Source organism: Hydractinia symbiolongicarpus, chromosome 10 (genome assembly GCF_029227915.1).
Source record: "Hydractinia symbiolongicarpus strain clone_291-10 chromosome 10, HSymV2.1, whole genome shotgun sequence".
NCBI lineage: Eukaryota > Metazoa > Cnidaria > Hydrozoa > Anthoathecata > Hydractiniidae > Hydractinia > Hydractinia symbiolongicarpus.
The window spans coordinates 25,986,857-26,007,166 of record NC_079884.1 but is presented as its reverse complement, the minus strand read 5'-3'; the positions used below and the strand labels follow the sequence as shown (position 1 = coordinate 26,007,166).

Here is a 20,310-nt window from a genome sequence, read left to right as displayed (position 1 = left end):
CTGATGTTTGGGTTATTATAGCAACCTCTGTTCTTGTCATAGGAGTTTATGCACCATTATCAAACAAATCTACCATATAAGTCCACCAAGTACCATTGAATACCATTGAATGTATGTATATATATGCAGAAATTTGGACGTTCTGGTCGCTTGGCAAGAAACATTTGGAATTATACTGGCCATCATATCAGCACTAGGTGTTTAAAACAAAATGACATTAATGAGTTTTTGGTGATGATATAACGCTCTTTACAATGTCATTTTTCTGAAAGCTTATTTGAGCAATCTGGCGGAAAATCTTTAATTTTCTTTCACATTTACAACAGTATTAGTTTGCATAATTGCGATATTTGAGGTTCCAATACTTCCGAAAATTTCACTAAACCGTTTTAAGTTTGTTTCGGCATGAAGCATACTTACTTTAACACACCCACCATAAACTTTATGTGTTGTGATGTTTTCTTTCTCATTGCCTAATAAACAATACGTTCTATAGTTGTGATTTCTTGTATATATATATATATATATATTTTTTTTATATGTACAGCTAGCTATACTTTATTCCCTTATTTATTTCCATTTATTTTTCAATACTTTAGCTAGTATTTTGTCCCAAAAGTTTGTTAAAAGATATCTCTTGACACATCCCAGTGGGCACTTCAACGTTGAATCAACGTTGAAAAGACGTTGCTTGCGACGTTGAAAAGACGTTGATTTTACGTTGCAAATGAAAGTTTTTTTGACGTCTTTTTCCGACGTCTATTCAACGTCGGACATCAACGTCTTTTCAACGTTGAAACAACGTCTCGCAACGTCTTTTCAACGTTGAAACAACGTCTCGCAACGTCTTTTCAACGTTGAAACAACGTTGCAGGACGTTGTTTCAACGTTGAAAAGACGTTGATGTCCGACGTTGAATAGACGTCGGAAAAAGACGTCAAAAAAACTTTCATTTGCAACGTAAAATCAACGTCTTTTCAACGTCGCAAGCTACGTTGAAACAACGTCCTGCAACGTCTCTTCAACGTTGAAACAACGTCTCGCTACGTCTTTTAAACATTGAAATAACTTCTCGCAACGTCTTTTCAACGTTGAAAAAACGTCTAACAACGTCTAATCAACGTCGTTTGGAAATGCTCTCGCAACCGTTATTCAGCGTCTTTTCAACCTTAAGAAACAGACAAACTTGACCGAATCAAATCATAATCGCCATTGTGGCTTCAGTTTTATATGTCCATAGTTTACATGTCCATGTATCTATTCCCTAGCATGATTCCGACGCTTATATTTGTGTTACGTTATTTGTACATGGTTATTGCGAAAAAGAAATAAAATCATTTCTACGATATGTCATTTTTTTATTATAAACATCGGCAGTATATACAACTTCTCCGCTGAAAACTTCCTAAATGAAACTTAACGGAGTTTTATAATACAAAATATAAAAACGATATTTCAAGTATTCACAACTGGTACTATGTGAGAATCTCCAGCGTTCCAACCCAATGCAAAAAATGTAACGCAGCAATGACGAGGTTGTTAAACGTGCAGTATTTGCAAATTTATAGCTGCGATTTCATGTGCCAGGCACGCCTCCTGATAAGGCAGCCTGTTAGTATGCTCAAATCACCTAAAGTGTCAAGCAAAACTGTTGCACCGAAGTCTTTAATCAAGCATTGGTTAGAGAAAAAGTATGTTTTCTTAATGAAGTCAGAGTTGAATACAAGGGTGTTTGTTAAGGATACCAGATGCGAATAAATACGATCATGATGCTATACTTTATAAAAAGTGTGAAAAGCCACCGTCCTCACCAGGTGCAAGAAGTCCAGGAATCGAGGTTGAAAATTACAATAAAAATATAATGAATATTATATTAGCACTGTATTTCCTTAAAAAAAGCACCCACTCATGCATATTCCATACTTTTACTAGTCACAAGTCCGATCTCTAGTAGAAACACTAAAAATTGTTGAGCTAAAATCACTTTAACATTTTGCCATTCTAATTTTCTGCCACCCAATCAAAATTAATATAAGCTAGAAGAATTTATTACGGCGCTTGAAAAATTTATAATCCTCTCTGATATAAAAGTTGTAAATTATTTAAAAATTAATCGATTTAATTTTCTTCGGCATTAGTTCTTCCCGCTCCTCCACATCTATCAGGTGCATATTTAAGGATTGATGCCGTACACGCACGAACTTCTCCTTCTGTCGCATTCTTTTGATGTTTGATAACAGTTTCTACAACGTAACAAAATTCTTATCACATATTGATGGAGGTAGTTTACAGTACAACAGCTGGACAAATAGATTTCCTCAGATTAATGTGTATTTTTCCCCCTGAACGTCGACCCCTCGAAATGGCGGGAAAAACTTAATACAAACTTGTCGGTTTGGATTAGCACTTTAATAAGAGCTATTGTATTTATTTGTACATATTTTAACCGACAATAAATAAATTAACAACAACAAACTAAAACGCTTACAAGCACATATATAAATTGAATATTAGGAATAGGATTTTTTTACTAACCGACAACAGCTTTATATAAGTTCATCCTTGCAAACCCAACCTTTTCACTTTTTCCCTTCCCTTTCATGTTGAGTGCCGACATTACTTCATTATTCATGATTCTATAATGAAAGTGGAATAAAAGTAAAACAATCGACATCGTAAGCGCATTTAATATATAGTTGCGAGTCCATTAGGCTGCGGGGCCGCATTCCGTAAACTATTCATTCAATTAAATAATTCTTGGACCTCGTGCACGATTTTTTTATGGAGAAGATGAAACGAAGCATGTGGGCACAACAAAGTGATTTTCCACTACCACTGTAAACTACACAACAAAGGTTAGTACATTTTAAATTCTCTAAGGGGTACTTATGCTTTGACTCACTTTAACAGAACATTTTTCACATTTTCGCGAATTTTTGAGCCACCAACTCTTGATAACTGGGATAGCTGTAAAATGAAACATATATCAATAAATATATTTCTAGCTACAGGTGCACACAAACACAAAAGTAGAAAAGTAGTATTTAGCTAGCTATAGTTGTTTCCAGGAGGGACAACAAAGGCAGTTCTTTAAGCTGTGTTCACACTTCATTAGAAGTGTAAGAATTCTCAGATCCAGGTTAACATTATCAAATTTTGAAAAAGAAAACAAGGAACTTTTGAGAAAAATGAGTGGCATATTTGGATTTATCAGCAAAAATTATATAACATAGGAAATAATGGTTCTGATACATGATTAGTTTTTTTTAAAGTTGTATTTGACTAATTAATTGAAGTAAAGCCACTTAGCATCGTACCTCCTGTAATTTTAACTCGGACTAGTGGAAATTTGTGCCATAATGCTGTAGGTTCTTTTAATTCTGCAGCTGCCTTCTCGACATTCAAAAAACTTGGCCAGTAGACTAAATTATTTTTTATCCAAACTGTTGGTATTGTACCTTCTTCTTCTTGTTTGTTTTCCAACCATATTGCTCGGCTCCAACTCATTTTATTCAAATATAGCTAATATAAAACAATGGTTACTCAAGGGAATTAAGGATTTAAATATTGACTTAACATGACAAGATCAAATACCGGATTGTAAGACTGTCGAATGAGGCATGAAGTTGGCTGATAGAAAATCTCAATCTTTTTCCAGCTCTTTGCAATAATTACAAGTTTAATAACTAAGTTTTAACCTAATTTGTATATATACATAATACTAGTGGTGTGTGCAGGTCTCTGGTATAAAGCAAGTAGTGATCACCAAGTTAATTTTCTTATTTTTGTTATAATTTTAGTGTAAGAATTGTAATTTATCAAGCAAGCAAGCACTCTATTTTTTAATAGAATTCCACAGGTGCACAAAATGTATTGAAGGAACCTTCAAGCAGACAATACAATCATAAGTTTTCAATCCTCTACGTTTATTTATCAGCATTTTCACTTCTGCATAGTTATGAATGTCTTTCAAGTACTTAAATGTCACAATTTTTTGCGAATCGATCGAGTTCAGATATTTCGCGGGATTAAATTTTAGTCAATATGCCTTTTTCATGAAAAGTTGGATTTTTTAAGTCAAAACAAATTAAAAGAATTTACATGGGCTTTGGAACAAAACATGCAGCTTTTTAAATATGATGATTTATAACTAAGAATTACTAAATACTTGATATTTAGCTTCAGCTATATATTTTTTTGTCACAATGTTTTCGAATAGATTGCTATAAATGCTTGCATATGCCAGGCACGCCCTCTTATAAGGCAGCCTGTTAGCATGCTCCAACCACCTGTATGTGTCAAGCATAACTGGTGCACATGAAAGCAAAATAGCAAAAATTTTAAATGGTTATTGAATCAAAAGTTATATCTTCAAATAGATTGCTATAAGTATGCTTGCATGTGCCAGGCACGCCCTCTTATAAGGCAGCCTGTCAGCATGCTCCAACCACCTGTATGTGTCAAGCATAACTGGTGCACATGAAAGCAAAATAGCAAAAATTTTAAATGGTTATTGAATCAAAAGTTATATCTTCAAATAGATTGCTATAAGTATGCTTGCATGTGCCAGGCACGCCCTCTTATAAGGCAGCCTGTCAGCATGCTCCAACCACCTGTATGTGTCAAGCATAACTGGTGCACATGAAAGCAAAATAGCAAAAATTTTAAATGGTTATTGAATTTTTTGTTATCTGCCAAATTTTCTTCCCGCCAAAATTTTTGGATTGCAAGTATGTGTAATGTACTGTAAAATAATAAAAAAAGCTGGAAATACAAAATAACAATACCAGGCTGGAACATTAAAAAAGTAAGACCACCTCAGCCTGGGCATTATATCCATTAAATATTTTTTGAGAAATCTAGCTAGCATTGTTTTTTTAGAGATAAGTCTCTGGAAATAAATTTTTCTTACATTCTGAAGAATCCCCATCTCTCTTGTACTGAAATGTCGACTTGTTGACATGCAGACAAATAACATCACTTCGGCAATTTTTTGCCGACATGGAAAAATTTGATTTAAAATAATTTAGGGTCAAACGATTTATTTCTAGAATGTGTCAAATAAATATGCGTGAAAATTTTAGCTAACTTTTTCTTTCTTTAGATTCTGCTACGAATGCTACCGAAGCAAAGTTTACGAATTAGCATATGCTGTACAGAAATACTTTACTCACGTCTGTGGTTCTTCGCCCTTTTCGCCTTGTGAGTTGATACGAACTTCTTAGGGGCTTAGGCGCGAATTTCCTCATCGAAAGTTTCCCGCCAATGACTAGGAGGGATATTACATGCGACAAAGTAAAGGTTTAAATATGTGAAAGCGAAGTAAATAAACAGTTATTATTGTATTATAAATTATAATTTGACAAAATGGATTGTATTTTAAATGTCTCACATCCATAATACAAGTTGAAATATTTGTTTCTCTCAAAATACGAGGACAAAAAACCCCCTGATAAATATTACAAAAAATAAATCGAACGTTTGGTACGCTCTGTTGAAAAAAAATCCATTGAATGTTTTGTGTACATTTCATGTTTGTGTTCATTCATTCTCTGATGTTATGTCACAAAAGTTTTAACATAGCATAAGAGAATGAATGCACATTCGGCTCTTATGTAAAAAAGTACATAGATGCGGCTGTAAAGTTGCAAACAAATGGTAATATTTTGAAGTAGTAAAACTGCAGTAAAATTAGCGATATATATGAAAAACAACATAACGTCGGCATTAATATATCCAATCGCTGACAAATTACAAAAAAATTAAGTAAAAACGTGCGTTCTTTATTTCTAGTTTATGACGATCTTTAACAAACACCGAGTACGCTTCGTTATTTTGTTGGACAGTTTGGAACACTTCTATGAACGTCTGTTTGAGATATAACTTTGCAGGCCAGTGTGAGACGAACTAAAACAAATAAGATTTGAACGGAACAGATTCTCGGTAAAAAGTTAATTTGGTGCAACGTTGAATAAACGTCGATAAGACGTCGGTTGAATCAACGTTGCAGTGCAACGTTGAATAAACGTCGATAAGACGTCGGTTGAATCAACGTTGCGGGTGCGACGTTGAATAGACGTCGGTTGAATCAACGTTGCGGGAGTGACGTTGAATAAACGTCGATAAGACGTCGGTTGAATCAACGTTGCAGTACGACGTTGAATAAACGTCGGTTTTACGATCGTTGAAACAACGTCTTTTTTCGACGTTGTATCAACGTTGATATCACGTCGGTTGAAACAACGTTGTGGAAACGACGTTGAAAAGACGTCGATGATGCGACGTTGTATTCATGTCGGAGGGCAACGTTGAAAAGACGTTGAATTTACGTCGGTTGCATCGACGTTGCAGACCCAACGTTGATTAGACGTTGAATGTTGGTTGCGACGTCGCGACCAGAATTCAACGTCTAATCAACGTTGAAAAGACGTCGTGTGCCCACTGGGATGTGGCATTTTAAGAAAAATTGGTTGTCATTGTTGTGTTTGTGCATCTTTAAGCCAACAGCATCTAGCCAGTTCGTCAGCTTACACACTACAGAGTTTCATCTGTACGAAGTTTTTCTTTACTTTTTCGCATATGAAAACAAATTAAGTATTGTGTCCCAATAAAAGGTTGCAGAACAGGATGTTCGTCGCACTACTCCATTTGAGTTGTCGTCTTTTTCACCATCAGTAAGGAAACAAAATAATTGTTTAAAAATTTTGAACAGCTTTGTAAACGATGCCAGGAAGTCAAAAATAACGTGAATATAAATATTTTCTTCATAAACAAGTAACCAAGATCTTCGTAATGCTTATTGCCATATTTGTTGTGGATAAAAAAATGCAGTGCTTGCAAAAAAACTTCTGCGTTAATTATCTTTTTAACATAATTTAAAAACGCCGTGCACGCAATCTCATTGGTTGAGTAAGCTGTTGTACCAGGGCCTCGTACGCGTTTCATCCTCATATCAAAAAACGCTACAGGCCCTGGGATCGAGATTGTCCATTACCCATAGTTGGAGTCAGTGGAGACAACAATATTCATTATTCAACCGAACTTGGAGAATACTACAAACTTTACAGACAGGGTTCACACGAATTTTTGCCACACAATTCTTCCTCCAAAATAGATTCAATTGACGCATTGGTCGTATTGAAAATTTTGTTTGTGGTAGTAATAATGTAGAACATTGTATTGACTAGTACGTTGAAAATATCTAGTAATAGATTGATTCCTCTAGTATTTATTAAAACTGGAGATACAGTAATAGCTACCGAAAAAGACTTTATTGACGAATAGTGTATTATTTTGTTGAGCAAGCTTGTTATATATGCATCCTTGGAGTGTTATGGTCATTCTGTAAAGTATCCTTTTGTTGTTTTTTGTAACATTTGTTCTCTTCATATAATGGTGGAGTTGCGTAGTTTTTATAATCCTTAGTAACAAAAGCTTCCCAACTATAATCCAGGAATTGCAAAGTTTGATATTTTTATTGAGAACTTTCCAAAAGTTCTTCGACCAAATTTGTAAATTTCTTGCTTTGGCTTGCTTGTGTAAAGAGATTTTTAATGCTGAAAAAGTCGTTCCTGTTAGGGATTATATCCCACAAAAGTACCAAAACTTTTGCGGTTTTCTTCAAGATCGGAAAAACAGAGCAGATGCGAATATTTAATTTGCGAAACTTTATTATAATTAAATAGTTCTTTCTTTTTTGAAATTCTGAAAATCATTTCCCGTAGATGATAAATCTTTATCATATAATGTTTCAATCATAAAACTTAAATAATCAACCAGTTTGCCAACATTGCTTAAAACCATAGCCTGGTTAATGCGTACTTGGACAAGTTTACGAATTTAGGGAATGAAAACGCCACAATTTCAAGATAAATGTTAAAAAACCATTTTATTATTTTTATTAAATAAGCAGAACGTCTTCAGTGCAATAAATATATTAAAAATAATAAGTATGGACGAAATTAGTATATATACAATACAAACGTATAAGTGGAGAACTAGTATCAGTCAATTAAGATCCCCATCGAAAAATCACTCTGCGTCACGCTTACAAATTTTAATAAAACCCCTTTCCTCAACATCAAATACAAACGATCTCTCTTTTTGAATAGGGCACTCTTTGAGAATTATGGTTACATATCTTTTTCCAGTAATTACTAGCCAACCACGTGCTCCTTACTAATAAAGAATGAGCGGCTTACAAGATGGCTAATTAGATAAAATATAATTAAAAATAATTATTCCGTTTTAATTGGAAATAATCTTCCTACAATGTTTTGTTACAATATATCATTTCATCAACTGGCCACAAAATTATCTTTCAAGCATATTAAATTTCGTAGAACACCTCCTTCTAGTTGCATTCAAATGAATACATGTAAAGTATCGATGCAGCTGTGTGCAGGCTAGCTCTGTTGTGTTTATCTTCAAACCGGTGTTAAACATATGTTTGCTGTTGTTGCGCATTAAACATGCGCAAAACCGTTCATGTGTACCGAGAAAGACGCACTTTTTTCGCTCAAATTTTTAACATTATTACATATTTTTATATAACTTTATAACTATATATAGCTATATATTTTAAAGTAGTGGATAAAATTAATGCATTGGAGTGGAGAGATTTTAAAAAAAATTGGTTCTTACGGAGATGGAGGATATTAAGGAATGGAGCAAGGAAGTTTGTTATTACATTTGGTGAAATAGTTATATAAACATTTCAGATGTGTGATTCATAAAGCTTCTTAAATGAATTTATTATGAGAATATTGATATTTCTTGCATTAGTCTTACATCGCATTCACATCAATGAAGCCAAGACGTTTCATCATCCACTACAAATTCAAAGTGAAAAGCAGAAAAGTAAAAATAATTATTTCCTCCCCTTACTTCATGTTGAAAGTGTTATAGTATTATTTTTTTTATATTCCTTTTATGTTAGTTTTTGATCGAGGTTGTCTACCTAATGCAACTGTACATTGTTGTTGCGACTGCAGAAAGTCCAAACTGTTCTTTTTGCATTTAGAAGTGTGTGTGTTGCTTTCGATCAGAAGATCAAATATTTGCGAATGTTTTTTCTCTTCTTTTTCTTCTTCTTTAATAAGAATTTCGCCACTCAAGAAAAAAGAATCAGAAGTAAACAAAATAATACAACGTTTGTCAAAGACTTTTTGTTCAGACGACAGAAACAGTTAAAAACATCAAACTTTGTGCCGTCAAGCGAAAAAAATTTATTATCCAATGAAGTTTAAAAAATGAGGGAGGAATAAGCAGTGCTTCCTATATTATGGTTAGGGCATAGCAGACAGTTTAAGTCGAGCTAAAACGTTTGGATAAAATAAATTTTATGAGAAATATGTATTGTACAAAATAATATGTACAACCCTTTTTATCAATCCGGGCTGGTAATATAGTTGCATGAAAGTGCGTACTTTTTTAATTAAGTATTTTTATGTTTGTTGTCGTCTATGAATAAATTAATATTTTTACCAAAAAAATTGTGGCTAAATTTTTTTTCTTTATTTTAAAACATGCGCTTTCTGTAATTAAAGTAATTTTAGTTGTTCACAAAATAGAAAAGTCAGCCTGGTTTGCCAGACTGGAGCTATCATATGCCATTTTTTCATTCCGCTTTGCCGCGATGTGGCATTAATAAAGCGAGATTTCAGTTAGCCGGGCCAGCTCACTTCTCATGTGATAGAACATTGTGTTTGGGAAAATTTTGTTAATGAAGGTGAGATCTCGCAAACTGAGCCAACCCGTTTTGCCGGGCGGAATTTTCTTATGTGATTGCCCTTCTATTCTTTGAAAACACAAATTAAATGAAGAACAGAAGGATAGCTAATCATCGTCTGCTTCTTTGTAGGTTTCAGAGCACAGAAAAATGAAGAGAAGGCGAAACAAAACTTCCATCAAACACTTTCAATGCCAGCTATTCTTAAATTTCTAGAAGATAATGGATTGCATTCTGACAAAACTTTAGGAAGGATAGCTAGAAAAAAACATAAATTCCATATCCCTCATAGAAATAATAAACATGAAATTCATAACGTATCTCACATGGGATATGACATCTCACAGAATGATGGAAAGGGAAAATCAGTAGCTAGTCGACATAGAAAAAAAATATTAAAGCATAGGAGACATTTACCTAAGAGACACAAAGCTGGCACATCAAAACATAAACCTTTCGACTTTTTCAAACTGATGAACTATGTGATGACATCTAAACGCAATAAAAAAACTTCGGATTATTTGAATAGCAAATCAAATTCTCGTTTTAAAAATTGGAAGGAAACTGTCAATTATGGTGATTTGCATGGCAACAGCGTTGATAAGAATATCACTCTTTCTATTGGCAAAGATGTCAGTGATAATTTTCCTGATAGGGAGACAAAAAACATTTTGTCTGAGTCAAAAGATAAAAACCACCAACAGTTACACGAAAAATATCATTCAAATAAAGAATTTTTTAAAAATCCTAAATTGCTTCAAAAATTAAAAAGAAAAGATGAACGTAAAGATGTGATACCATATCCGTTTTTTGCAATAAGAAGGAATCGAATACCCATCAAAAAAGATTCTCTTCCAATGTACAACCTTCCCTCGAATCCTCTTCCACAACAGCTATTATCATTTCCAGCGCAATATCCTGAAATGCTCAACTTGCAACCTATGGATAAATTATATACTAGTGTACAAGGTTTAGATTTAAACGAAGAAGATCTCGTTGGACAGTACTTACGGAAGGAGAAATTAGAAGAAGAAAGTCTGAAAGATACAGATCCTGACCATCTTATCCGAACTGATGAACGTGGGAATCTGTATCAAGGTGAATATCTTCATTTCCTAAGAACGTCAACCGCCTGAGCAACCTTAACAGGCTTGTTAAATTTTTACATATTTTGGTAGAACCTAAGCAGATTTTGTTTGAATATTAAAGGCCAACAAGTCCTTCTTTTACGGAGGAATGTTTTAATTTAAGTTGTCCTATTTTCATTGAACGAAAATACATAGCTCTGGGTGCAATAAAAATTTGCCAATAATACTGTTTCCCCAAATGGTAGCAATAAATTTTGCTTATGTCAGCACTATGTCTTTGACGTCATCAGAAACGTCTTTAGTTTTCCAAAATTCCTTTGAGTGCAAGAATTTAATTACTAAAACGGCTTTTTTATGTTTTATGTTGAGACAGAGGAATAGAAGTTAGGAATAGAAGCCTTACAAGAAGAAAGGAACAAACGAGGAACAAAATGAAGGACAACTTTGTTAATTAAATCTCCCTTATTTAAGCATAGCGTATAAATGTAACACGTTAAAAAAGTTAAAAGTTTATTCAAAACAAGTAACTAAAGTTTAAAAATTTATTTTTCTACCAATCGCAACACAACACACACACAAAAGTTGTTCTCTTTGTTTGATTGACGCATAAAAATTATTATCGTCCTGCATCTAATGTGATTAAGGCAGGTTGTATGGCAGCTGATATTGTAGACGTTTTGAAGAAAAAAAGAGAAAACCTATTTTCAAAATAAAGAATAACACATTTTCTGATTCGTGTTATTTTAATGCTTTTTGTAGAATAGTTAAGCTTAATCATTGTTACAGGTTTTCGTGTTTATTTCCTTCGTGTCAATCTCGTGATCGTTTATTTAAAAATACCGACAATCATAAACCAAACGGAAGAACTTATATTTTAATTATAAGAATTTCACAGACAATAAATGTACAATTTAAGTAATGACAAGTATCTAGGACTCTCGGTGTTATGAGGTCTAAAAATTTAGCACAAAGGAGTATTTGCAAAAATATGGCTATAGGGAACCCCTGTCCTCCAGACCAAATAACATTAAATTGCTTTTTAACCATTATGCCTCTTTCCGATCCTCTATCAATGCTTCTCATATTTTTTCGAATACGTCATTTGCACAATGAAAGGATTAAATAAAATTTCATTGCTTTAGAGATTGCACACATTATATCCTTCCCTAGAATTGTTTTATTGATATTTATGTTTTACATCACAATTTCCTTCTGTATTTAGATGATACAAGTAACTTTCCTGAAAATAGCGCCACCGTTAATTCAGTGGCAAAATCTAATGCTGCTCTCAAAGCATTAGCTGAACTGGAAACGATGCCAGATGGTACGGAAGCTAAGCACAAGAAAGCAACATCTAGCAGTTTACCAAGCAACAGTAAACAAATGCATATTCAGAAGTCTTCGAATAAATTCAATCATGTTAGCCCTGCTGCACCAAAAGAGTTAGCTGAACTGGAAAAAATGCCAGATGATAAAGAAACTAGCCAAGTGAAAGTAACAACTAGTAGTTTGTCAAGCGCCACTAAACAATCACACAGTCTGAAGTCTACGAATAAATTTGCTTTTGAAGACCCTCTAGAAACAATGGATAATGTTGATCCAACAAGCAAGTCAAAACTTTATAGTCATCACATGGAAGATTTAAAGAATGCAGATACTGATTCGAAAGCTATTGCATCTTTTCCAACAGATTTGTATATAACTAAGCCAGGAACTCAGTCTCCAACAAGTTCTAAGACATCTACTACAGAAAAAGCAACGACAAAAGCTATTTCCGAATTAAATACGACACCATCTCACCATGAAATTTCTACAACCAATGTTGCGAACACCCAATCACTTGCAGAAAAGAAAGAGACAGAAAAACAAGCTCTCCATCTCCTAAAAAATTCCGCCATCAGAAAGAAATTAGAAAGAATTAAAATGCTAGAAGAAAAGTTAGAGACACTGCGTCGACTTGAAAAATCAAGAAAGAAGTATTTAATGATGAAAAATCCTACTGTGAGTGCAGCTAAACAATTATCTTCCTCAGACGCACATACGCATCATGAACTTCAAAAAGAGATGAAAAAGGAGGCATCGCCAATTTTAAGCACATTTTTTAGAAACCCAGAGATAAACGAAGAACCTATATTAAATTTTCATAAGGTAAAAACAAGCTTTATCATATCAAATGCTATTCTCTATCGTAATAGCTACATTTCGTCTCTGTGTTTAAAGACTTCGAAATACGACGACCGTGGATTTTTCTATTCTCCAACGTCTATTTTTATTATAAAGCACATACATATGATGGTCATATAACCTTGAAGAAGAAACAAAGGATTTTTTTTCTAGTACTTTTGCTGTCATAATTCCATGTGCTTGTTTTATGATTTTTTAGTTACCCCAATTTTCTTTATTATTTCTCTCAAATGAAATATTAGGGAATCAAAATGGGTTAGGCTAGGAGATACGTTTGTTGCTAATTCACTCTTTTATGCACAAAAACTTGCTTTTCTCGCTACCGGCTACTTTGCATCTCTTCTCCAACCTCGCATAGTGTTATTCAGCTAACTACCGTTAGAAACATATTTTTTGTAACTTAAATTTGAGCACTTAACAGCGCCCTCCTAACAAGGCAACTTTGTGCCCAATACAACCTCCGTATGTTTCGTATGACGATGCTGTGCACAAAAGAATTAAACGATTATTCTTTTCTTACAACTTGATAATCATAAATCTTGTTGTTTCTTTGTTGTTGTTTTTTAAAGAAATGTGGTACATATAGACATTCCATTTTTTAAATATTAAAAAGAATCAAAAATAAAATCTAAAAAAAATTGAAAATATTTAATTTATTTACTTTTAGAAAGTAAATTCATCATTCTTTCAAGACGCTTTATACGATCGTGGTAATGTTTTGAACCATCATCATGATGTTACTGGATCTAAGAAACAATTACTTGAGCATCACGTTCCATTACTGTCAGAAATATATTTTAAAGATCTGGCTAAGGAAGAACAAATAATTAGTGATCACATTGATGAAGTACGCTCGCCTAATTCTCAAAATACATCTCCTATAACTTTTAAATTACATCATGGCGAATCTGAAGATACTAACGCCAAGCACTTTCAACATAGTAATGTTAACGAAGATGAAGACTCTCCAAATGAAACTGCAGTTGGAAGATCAATGAATGAATTCACATTCAATGGACGCGTTCATTTGGATCCAAAGTATCAAGGAAACGTCAAAATTGTTCATGGAACCCCACCTCCGGAATTTTTAGAAGCATTTGCAACTCAGTTTCCTCCAACAAGAGTAACCACACCGTTTAAGGCGCCTTTCACCCTCCCACCTGGTCATGCTACTGGACAGCCTAATCTTCCTACCTTTAAGGGTGGCTATCCATGGATTTGGTATAAAAATCGAAAGAAACCTACCACCAGTCGATATAGAGATGCTCATGCAGGACTAACTACTCTAATACCTACGAAGCCTCCTGCTGGTGGTCTTTCAACAACTAGTACAACCACAGTGAGGCGACTTCCTACAAACACACAATCCCCAAATGTGTTGAACCTTCCTACAGCAGCTACACCTCTTGATGAAGACTATATCTTATCGGGAAATACGTCAACTGTCACTGATCCATTTAAAAAACCCAATGAAAATATATCTAAAGAACAGGAAACTGCTTTGACTGACGATGGTGAGATCGACGCTCAAAAAGACCTTACTCTTGTTACAACTGAACAAACTACAACCACATCAAAGCCTGTTTTAGTGACTGCAAAACCAGTTGTAATTTCGACTGTTGCTATTGATTCGAATTATACTTCCGCAAGTTGGAATAACATATCAAATCTCGTCAGTTTTGCAAAAGCAAATCAAGAAACATTTAATTCTACTGAAATGTTAAATTCTACTGCAGTCGAAAGTAACGCAACAACATTAAATCAACAAAAAGATTTAGAAAACCAAACTAGCGCAACTCCAAATACAACAACATCTGTACTTAATATATCCAAGATCTCTTCTGAAGTAGTCGGTGAAAAAGTTGTTGGTGAAAAACCTGAACTTCAAGGAAAGGGAAAACAAACTGTAGAAAGCGCACAATCTGCACCAATTGCTCAAATAACATATGAGAAAAATTCGCGACATCACTCAGAAACAAATGACATTATCCTAGATGAAACTCAAGATTTCGAAACGAAGCAACACATCCAATCCAAGTCGAAATCTGATCGAAAACAAGATTTTGAGAAAATTGCTAAAAAACAACAAGAATCACTATTAGGTACCGATAAACTAAAGGAAAACTTCGACATCGGTGCAGCAGACAAGATATACTTAGCAAGTAGACATACTCACGGATTGTTAGAGCTCCCAACACTGCATAAACCCACCACTAAGTATGAATCTCTTCTAACATTGGGTATGAAAAAACATATAAAATCATTTTATATGCAGCCAACGGATGAAATAGCTGACGATAACGCAAATAAAAGAGGAATACAGCAATATTCGAGTTATACGTTAAAAGAATTGGAAGAAGAAAAAATCAGTGAAGGAAAAAGTAAGTTGTCAAGCAATAAAGCAGAATCAGCTGTTAGTAGAAATGTAAAGGACAACAGTCGTAACAATGATAACAAGAACCTCAGCGACAAAGATGGCGGCAATGCACTTGCACAAAATAGCGATTTTGAGCCAAAATTATACGTGCAATCTAAATTCACAAATAGCAGTTCAGAGCAAGAGGCACTTGAGCAGGAGAGTCAACTTCTACAAGATCATAGCAATGAAGTAGACGCTGAAACAGCGAGTAAGCCAAATAACATAAGCGAATTTACACCAACCAATCATCGTTCCACTTCAAAACTAGAAGATTTTGAAAATGACGATAAGGAAATTGATGTAAAAACAATGCCGACAGTGTCAAAATTTGTCACAACACCATCAAGCATTGAGGATTCACCTATTAAAACATTGGTGGATCAACTGAACAAAGAAGTAACAGAGGATCAAAACATTCTTCATAATGTTGACCCTTATTCTCCACATGTTATTTCACCTACTGCTTCAGAAAACCGTTCTTCAGAGCCATCTGCTGCAAAGTTAATCAACGAGGTCCCTACATTAAAGGCTGATGTTTCTTTAAGGGCAAAAGAAAATATGACATTATCAAAAGACACTAACTCTCCCACAGTAAAGCAAATAGTTCCAGCTTTGCTAGCAACTCCTCCATCGCTGTCACCATTTGCAGGAAACCTGGTTGCTTTACCACCTGCACAAGGAATAGAACTAGTTAAGCCTACGATAGGCACACCTCTTTATAAATCGGCTGCTTATTCAGATATGACAAGTGGAATTGCAACAAGCAATACCAACATAGCAATAGCTCCAACAGTAAATGCAGCACCAGTAAATACGCTCCAACAACCAATCATTGATGATAGATCCAGTTCAGTTAATACAGAAGGAATGGTTGATAAAAGTCATAGCATTACACCAATGATGTATGAAGTCCCACAACAACAACAACAACCTACTTCCGCATTTAAAATAACGGAAGCAGCTTTCCAACCAGCTTTTGTGGCGTCTTCGCCACAAGAAACTCTACTACAACCTAAACTTGAACCTAAAATAGAAAGCTTCAAAAACAATCAACCTCCAGCCTTGCCAACAAAATCGACAGTTCATTTTGGTCCTGATCTTGATCAAACTAAACCAACAGAGGAACTTACACTTAAAAAGTTAGCAGAACAGACTACCAAATCTCTGTTTGATGATCAATTGAATATGGATGATATGTACTGGACAGGTAAATGCTGCTTTTTTAAAACGAATAAAAATTTTAATCTGTTCTTAAGATTAAAAGACTCTAACAGGGAAAGAATATTGGCACAAAGTAATATCTTTATTTGCTTGCTATGTTTTTCCAGATTCGCCTGATGAAATTGAGAACGCTTGCAGACAGCAAAAAGGTTAATAGAATTTGTAATTTTATTTTACATATCCACTGAAGACAGCCAGATTTACAATAAAAGTAATAGCACATATAGGACAATTCTAGAACATCTTTCTTAGGATCCGTTTTACAATGCGAAAAATTTAAGGAGAGTATATTTACTTATATATCTATGTTTTTCTAGGAACGAATCTTGTAGTGAATATGTTAGCATTTGGTGATTCTCTCACTCGCGGTTATTACAATAAAGGGAAGAACCATCATCCTTACACCATGAAGCTTCAATACTTGCTCAATAAAATGGACGCTAAAAGATGTTTTATTGTTGAAAACGAAGGTCGAGATGGAGACATGGCTTTCGGAGAAATGCCGAAAAGGATGGAAGAATTTTTTGATAACTCCAGTAAGAAAAATACTGTATATAAAATTATTGTTTCGAAAATTGCTTTTTGTCGCTTTGTTAACTGTTTGTTTTTTTGTTTTTTCTTCTTGGTTTTTTTTTTGCTATATTTGTTTATCCTTTCGATTCCTTTGCCCCACGAATAAAAGAAAATACTACGAAAGTTGAAAGTAAAACATATTTCTCTTGTCATTATATAGTAAAGGAGGGAGTAGAATACCAAATATACCTTTTTTCCTTATTTTTATATATAGAAAAGCAGTTTGAATGGGTAATCATTCTTGGCGGAACAAACGACATTTATAATAAAAAGCATGCCGGTCGCCACACTGCTGCTGAGCTTACTCAAAACATTCTCTCAGTTCATCATCTTGCCCACCAACATGGCGCAAGGACTGTGGCAGTCACTATACCTGAAGTTGAATGTCAATCCAGTGACTTGTGTCAAGATATGAAACAGACACGAGAAGCTGTGAATGACAACTTACGAACTTTTGCGCTTGATCACAAAAACAGTGTCATGTTGTGTGATTTAGCGGGTTCGTTAGTGAGGAACAAGATTAGTCATAAGTTAGTTGGACAATTTTTTGAGGGCGGACTTCATTTGAAACCACGTGGTTATGAAACGATGGCGAAGATTATATTTGAATCTTTAAAACAAGCCTTAGATAAAAAATAGTTGTATTCGTAATTGTAGATATCTTAATTTTTTATATTCTTGTACCTTTTTTATATAAAATATAAATATAATATATAAATTTAAAACAAAAAAAGTACGCATTTCATCATCATGCAGGTTCGAAGTTGCGGTGGTATGATTTTAAAAATAACAAAAAGCTCGTTCGTCTTTGCTACTTTTCATATCAGAAAAGCAAAATTAACTACACGATAGGTATACAATTTTCAAAAAAATGTGGATTAAGGAAAAATGTGGAATGTGGATTAAGGATCTAACTGAAAAAAATTCTAAAAAGTAATAACGCAGTATGTAGTGTTGAACGCTCTGTAATAACAGCTCAGGGATCAAGAAATCTTTGAAACGGTTAATCACCTGAAGAACACCTTGATTGATCGATCGGTCCATCTTAGTGCTTTTAACTCTAAATCTGTGATTGCATAAAAAATATTTTGCCAAAAAATCGATTCAACGTAAATTTAATGTAGCATGAATACTGATAGCAGAAGCATCAGTACATCGTGACATCTTTTGCTAATCTATTAGTCCCTGTGATGAATTTTTACCACAGTAGGGAAATCCATCTTTGTTTTATAGATTTGTCACTGTTTCTAGCCTTACTGCAAATCAAACATAAAAATTCTTTTTTATTTTTTTATTTAAATTTTTACATAGATTGAGACTTTGTTTCATGTGTCAATTTCATCATGTTCAACTTCACTAAATCAGCAAAGTCAAGTTTTGTACGTAATGTAACATCACCATATAACTAATTAGGAACTACATCAGGAAAGCAAATGATCAATTTTTTGATAAAAAAAAAGCAAAAAAGAAGCTCTGGAGACGAGATTGGCTATTTAATACTTTCTTAAGTCAGGGGTGAAGTCAGTCATTTTTCACAGCGTAAATAACAAAGGAAATCCTTGGACCAAATGGGGTAAGTTTCCCAAAATATAATTCTGGTGATGAAATAAATAAATAGAAAAATTCGATTCTCAATCTAAATGACGATTTTTGGCGCTACTAGAGCAAACTCGATACCTCGTGTCAAATGTGTAAGTTAATTTTTTATTTTGTTATTTTGTTGTATCCAAACCTTATTTAAAAAAGGCTATTAATTTAAAAACAGGCTTAAAATTGAATCAAAATATATAAAATAAAGTCCGTTAAACTACTTTAAGATATTAATATATCACCTTTGCTCACAATGTTATTTGTTGCCTCGCTTTATCAGGTAGTTGTTACAAAGTTTAGTTGAAATCCAATAATACATCAAGATTGAACCAGGTTGTTGGAAAAGTGGAATGTTCATGTGACATTTGCGGTTTTGTTTTGAATTGAGAGAAGTACTAGTTTGGTTTGTTTTTATCGTATTTTACCAGCCAACATTGTTTCTCAGGTAGCTAGCAAGATGTTGGCAGCTAGCGACTAGTTAGCTAGCATGCGTCAAGAAGAGAGAGGGTAGTCAGCACCATCAAAGCCTTGGCCACACATCTATGAATAGATATGCAGATCCAGAAGTAGATGTGAGCATGACCAAATCAGTTGAATTGAAGCGGCATCTGCTCCACACTTGCTTTATGCTTTTTGCCTGCCTTTTTAAGCGATACATACAAAGCTCTTTCCCATTCTCCATCCAATTTATTGTAGCTATAGACCTTTTTGAATTTTTACAATTTGATAATAGTTTAAAGTCTCAAAAATGTTTCCGTAGCAATGGGCTAAAAAGACCTTTCTTTAGCAAGCTTTCACATCTTTCTGCCTGCCACGCAGTTGTTAGAGCCAGAAGGGCTTACCACGAAAAATGTTAACATTCAAAAAGGTCTGTAGTGAAAGGTATACACTATCCGCTTACAACATAACTTGGTGGTTTTGTCTATAAGCTATCCCTTAAAACAACTTTGCAAAAATCTTGGTGAAGCAAATATTTTCCCACCAAGAAATTATATATGAGATAGCATATTTTGACTGTTAAGATTTAACTAGATTTGGACTAGACTTGGTGACTGATACATAAAGTTGAGCTAATGATGGTGAGGACGTTAATGCGTACTAAGGACAAAAAAACATCTAATGGATTGTTCACATGTATATCTGCTTTTGCCGTTAAAAAATAAATTTAAATCGTATTTTTTAATAATGTTTTTTCTTTCACTTTCAGCCAGGATTCGAATTATCTAAAAAAAGCTTCGCATATGATATATTTTTAGTAGTTCAGTGTCTCCTGATTGCACCCTCATGGTGACCACACAAGGGGAAATTTGCAAGTTTTCTCACCAGCAATGGATTTTAGAACAAGTTCCTGTACCTTTAATCAAAACACACATTGCTCAGCGATCAGGATGTCTGGACATTTCATTTTTGTTTTTAGTTCTAATCACATATGCTCACTTTCTTACGGTGGACGAGTTACGAATAAATTCTTTCCCAGCTCCTCTGTTCAACGAAAAAAATAACAA

At 34.1% G+C, this 20,310-nt stretch overlaps 2 protein-coding genes and 1 long non-coding RNA gene across 4 annotated transcripts in view; 2 read left to right on the top strand and 1 right to left on the bottom strand.

Annotated features, from left to right (window-relative positions):
* LOC130612607 (plancitoxin-1-like) overlaps nt 1–20,310 on the top strand; it is a 54,551-nt gene that overhangs the window by 20,955 nt on the left and 13,286 nt on the right. The gene's annotated exons all lie outside the window — the stretch shown is intronic.
* LOC130612609 (uncharacterized) lies at nt 1,338–6,804 on the bottom strand. The gene is made up of 2 exons (XR_008975504.1): nt 2,536–6,804; nt 1,338–2,243 (listed from the first exon to the last, which is right to left on the bottom strand). It is a non-coding gene; the product is annotated as an uncharacterized LOC130612609 (long non-coding RNA).
* Nucleotides 8,450–18,337, top strand: LOC130612599 (uncharacterized). Of its 2 annotated transcripts, none has more exons than XM_057433939.1 (7): nt 8,450–8,859; nt 9,863–10,828; nt 12,041–12,819; nt 13,670–16,628; nt 16,750–16,791; nt 16,960–17,178; nt 17,430–18,337. In XM_057433939.1, exons 1-7 carry the CDS (start codon nt 8,757–8,759, stop codon nt 17,852–17,854), a joined length of 5,493 nt encoding a protein of 1,830 aa, XP_057289922.1. In that variant the 5' UTR covers nt 8,450–8,756; the 3' UTR covers nt 17,855–18,337. The 2 variants fall into 2 exon arrangements, with proteins under 2 accessions (XP_057289922.1, XP_057289921.1); XM_057433938.1 differs by having other exon boundaries at nt 12,041–12,966.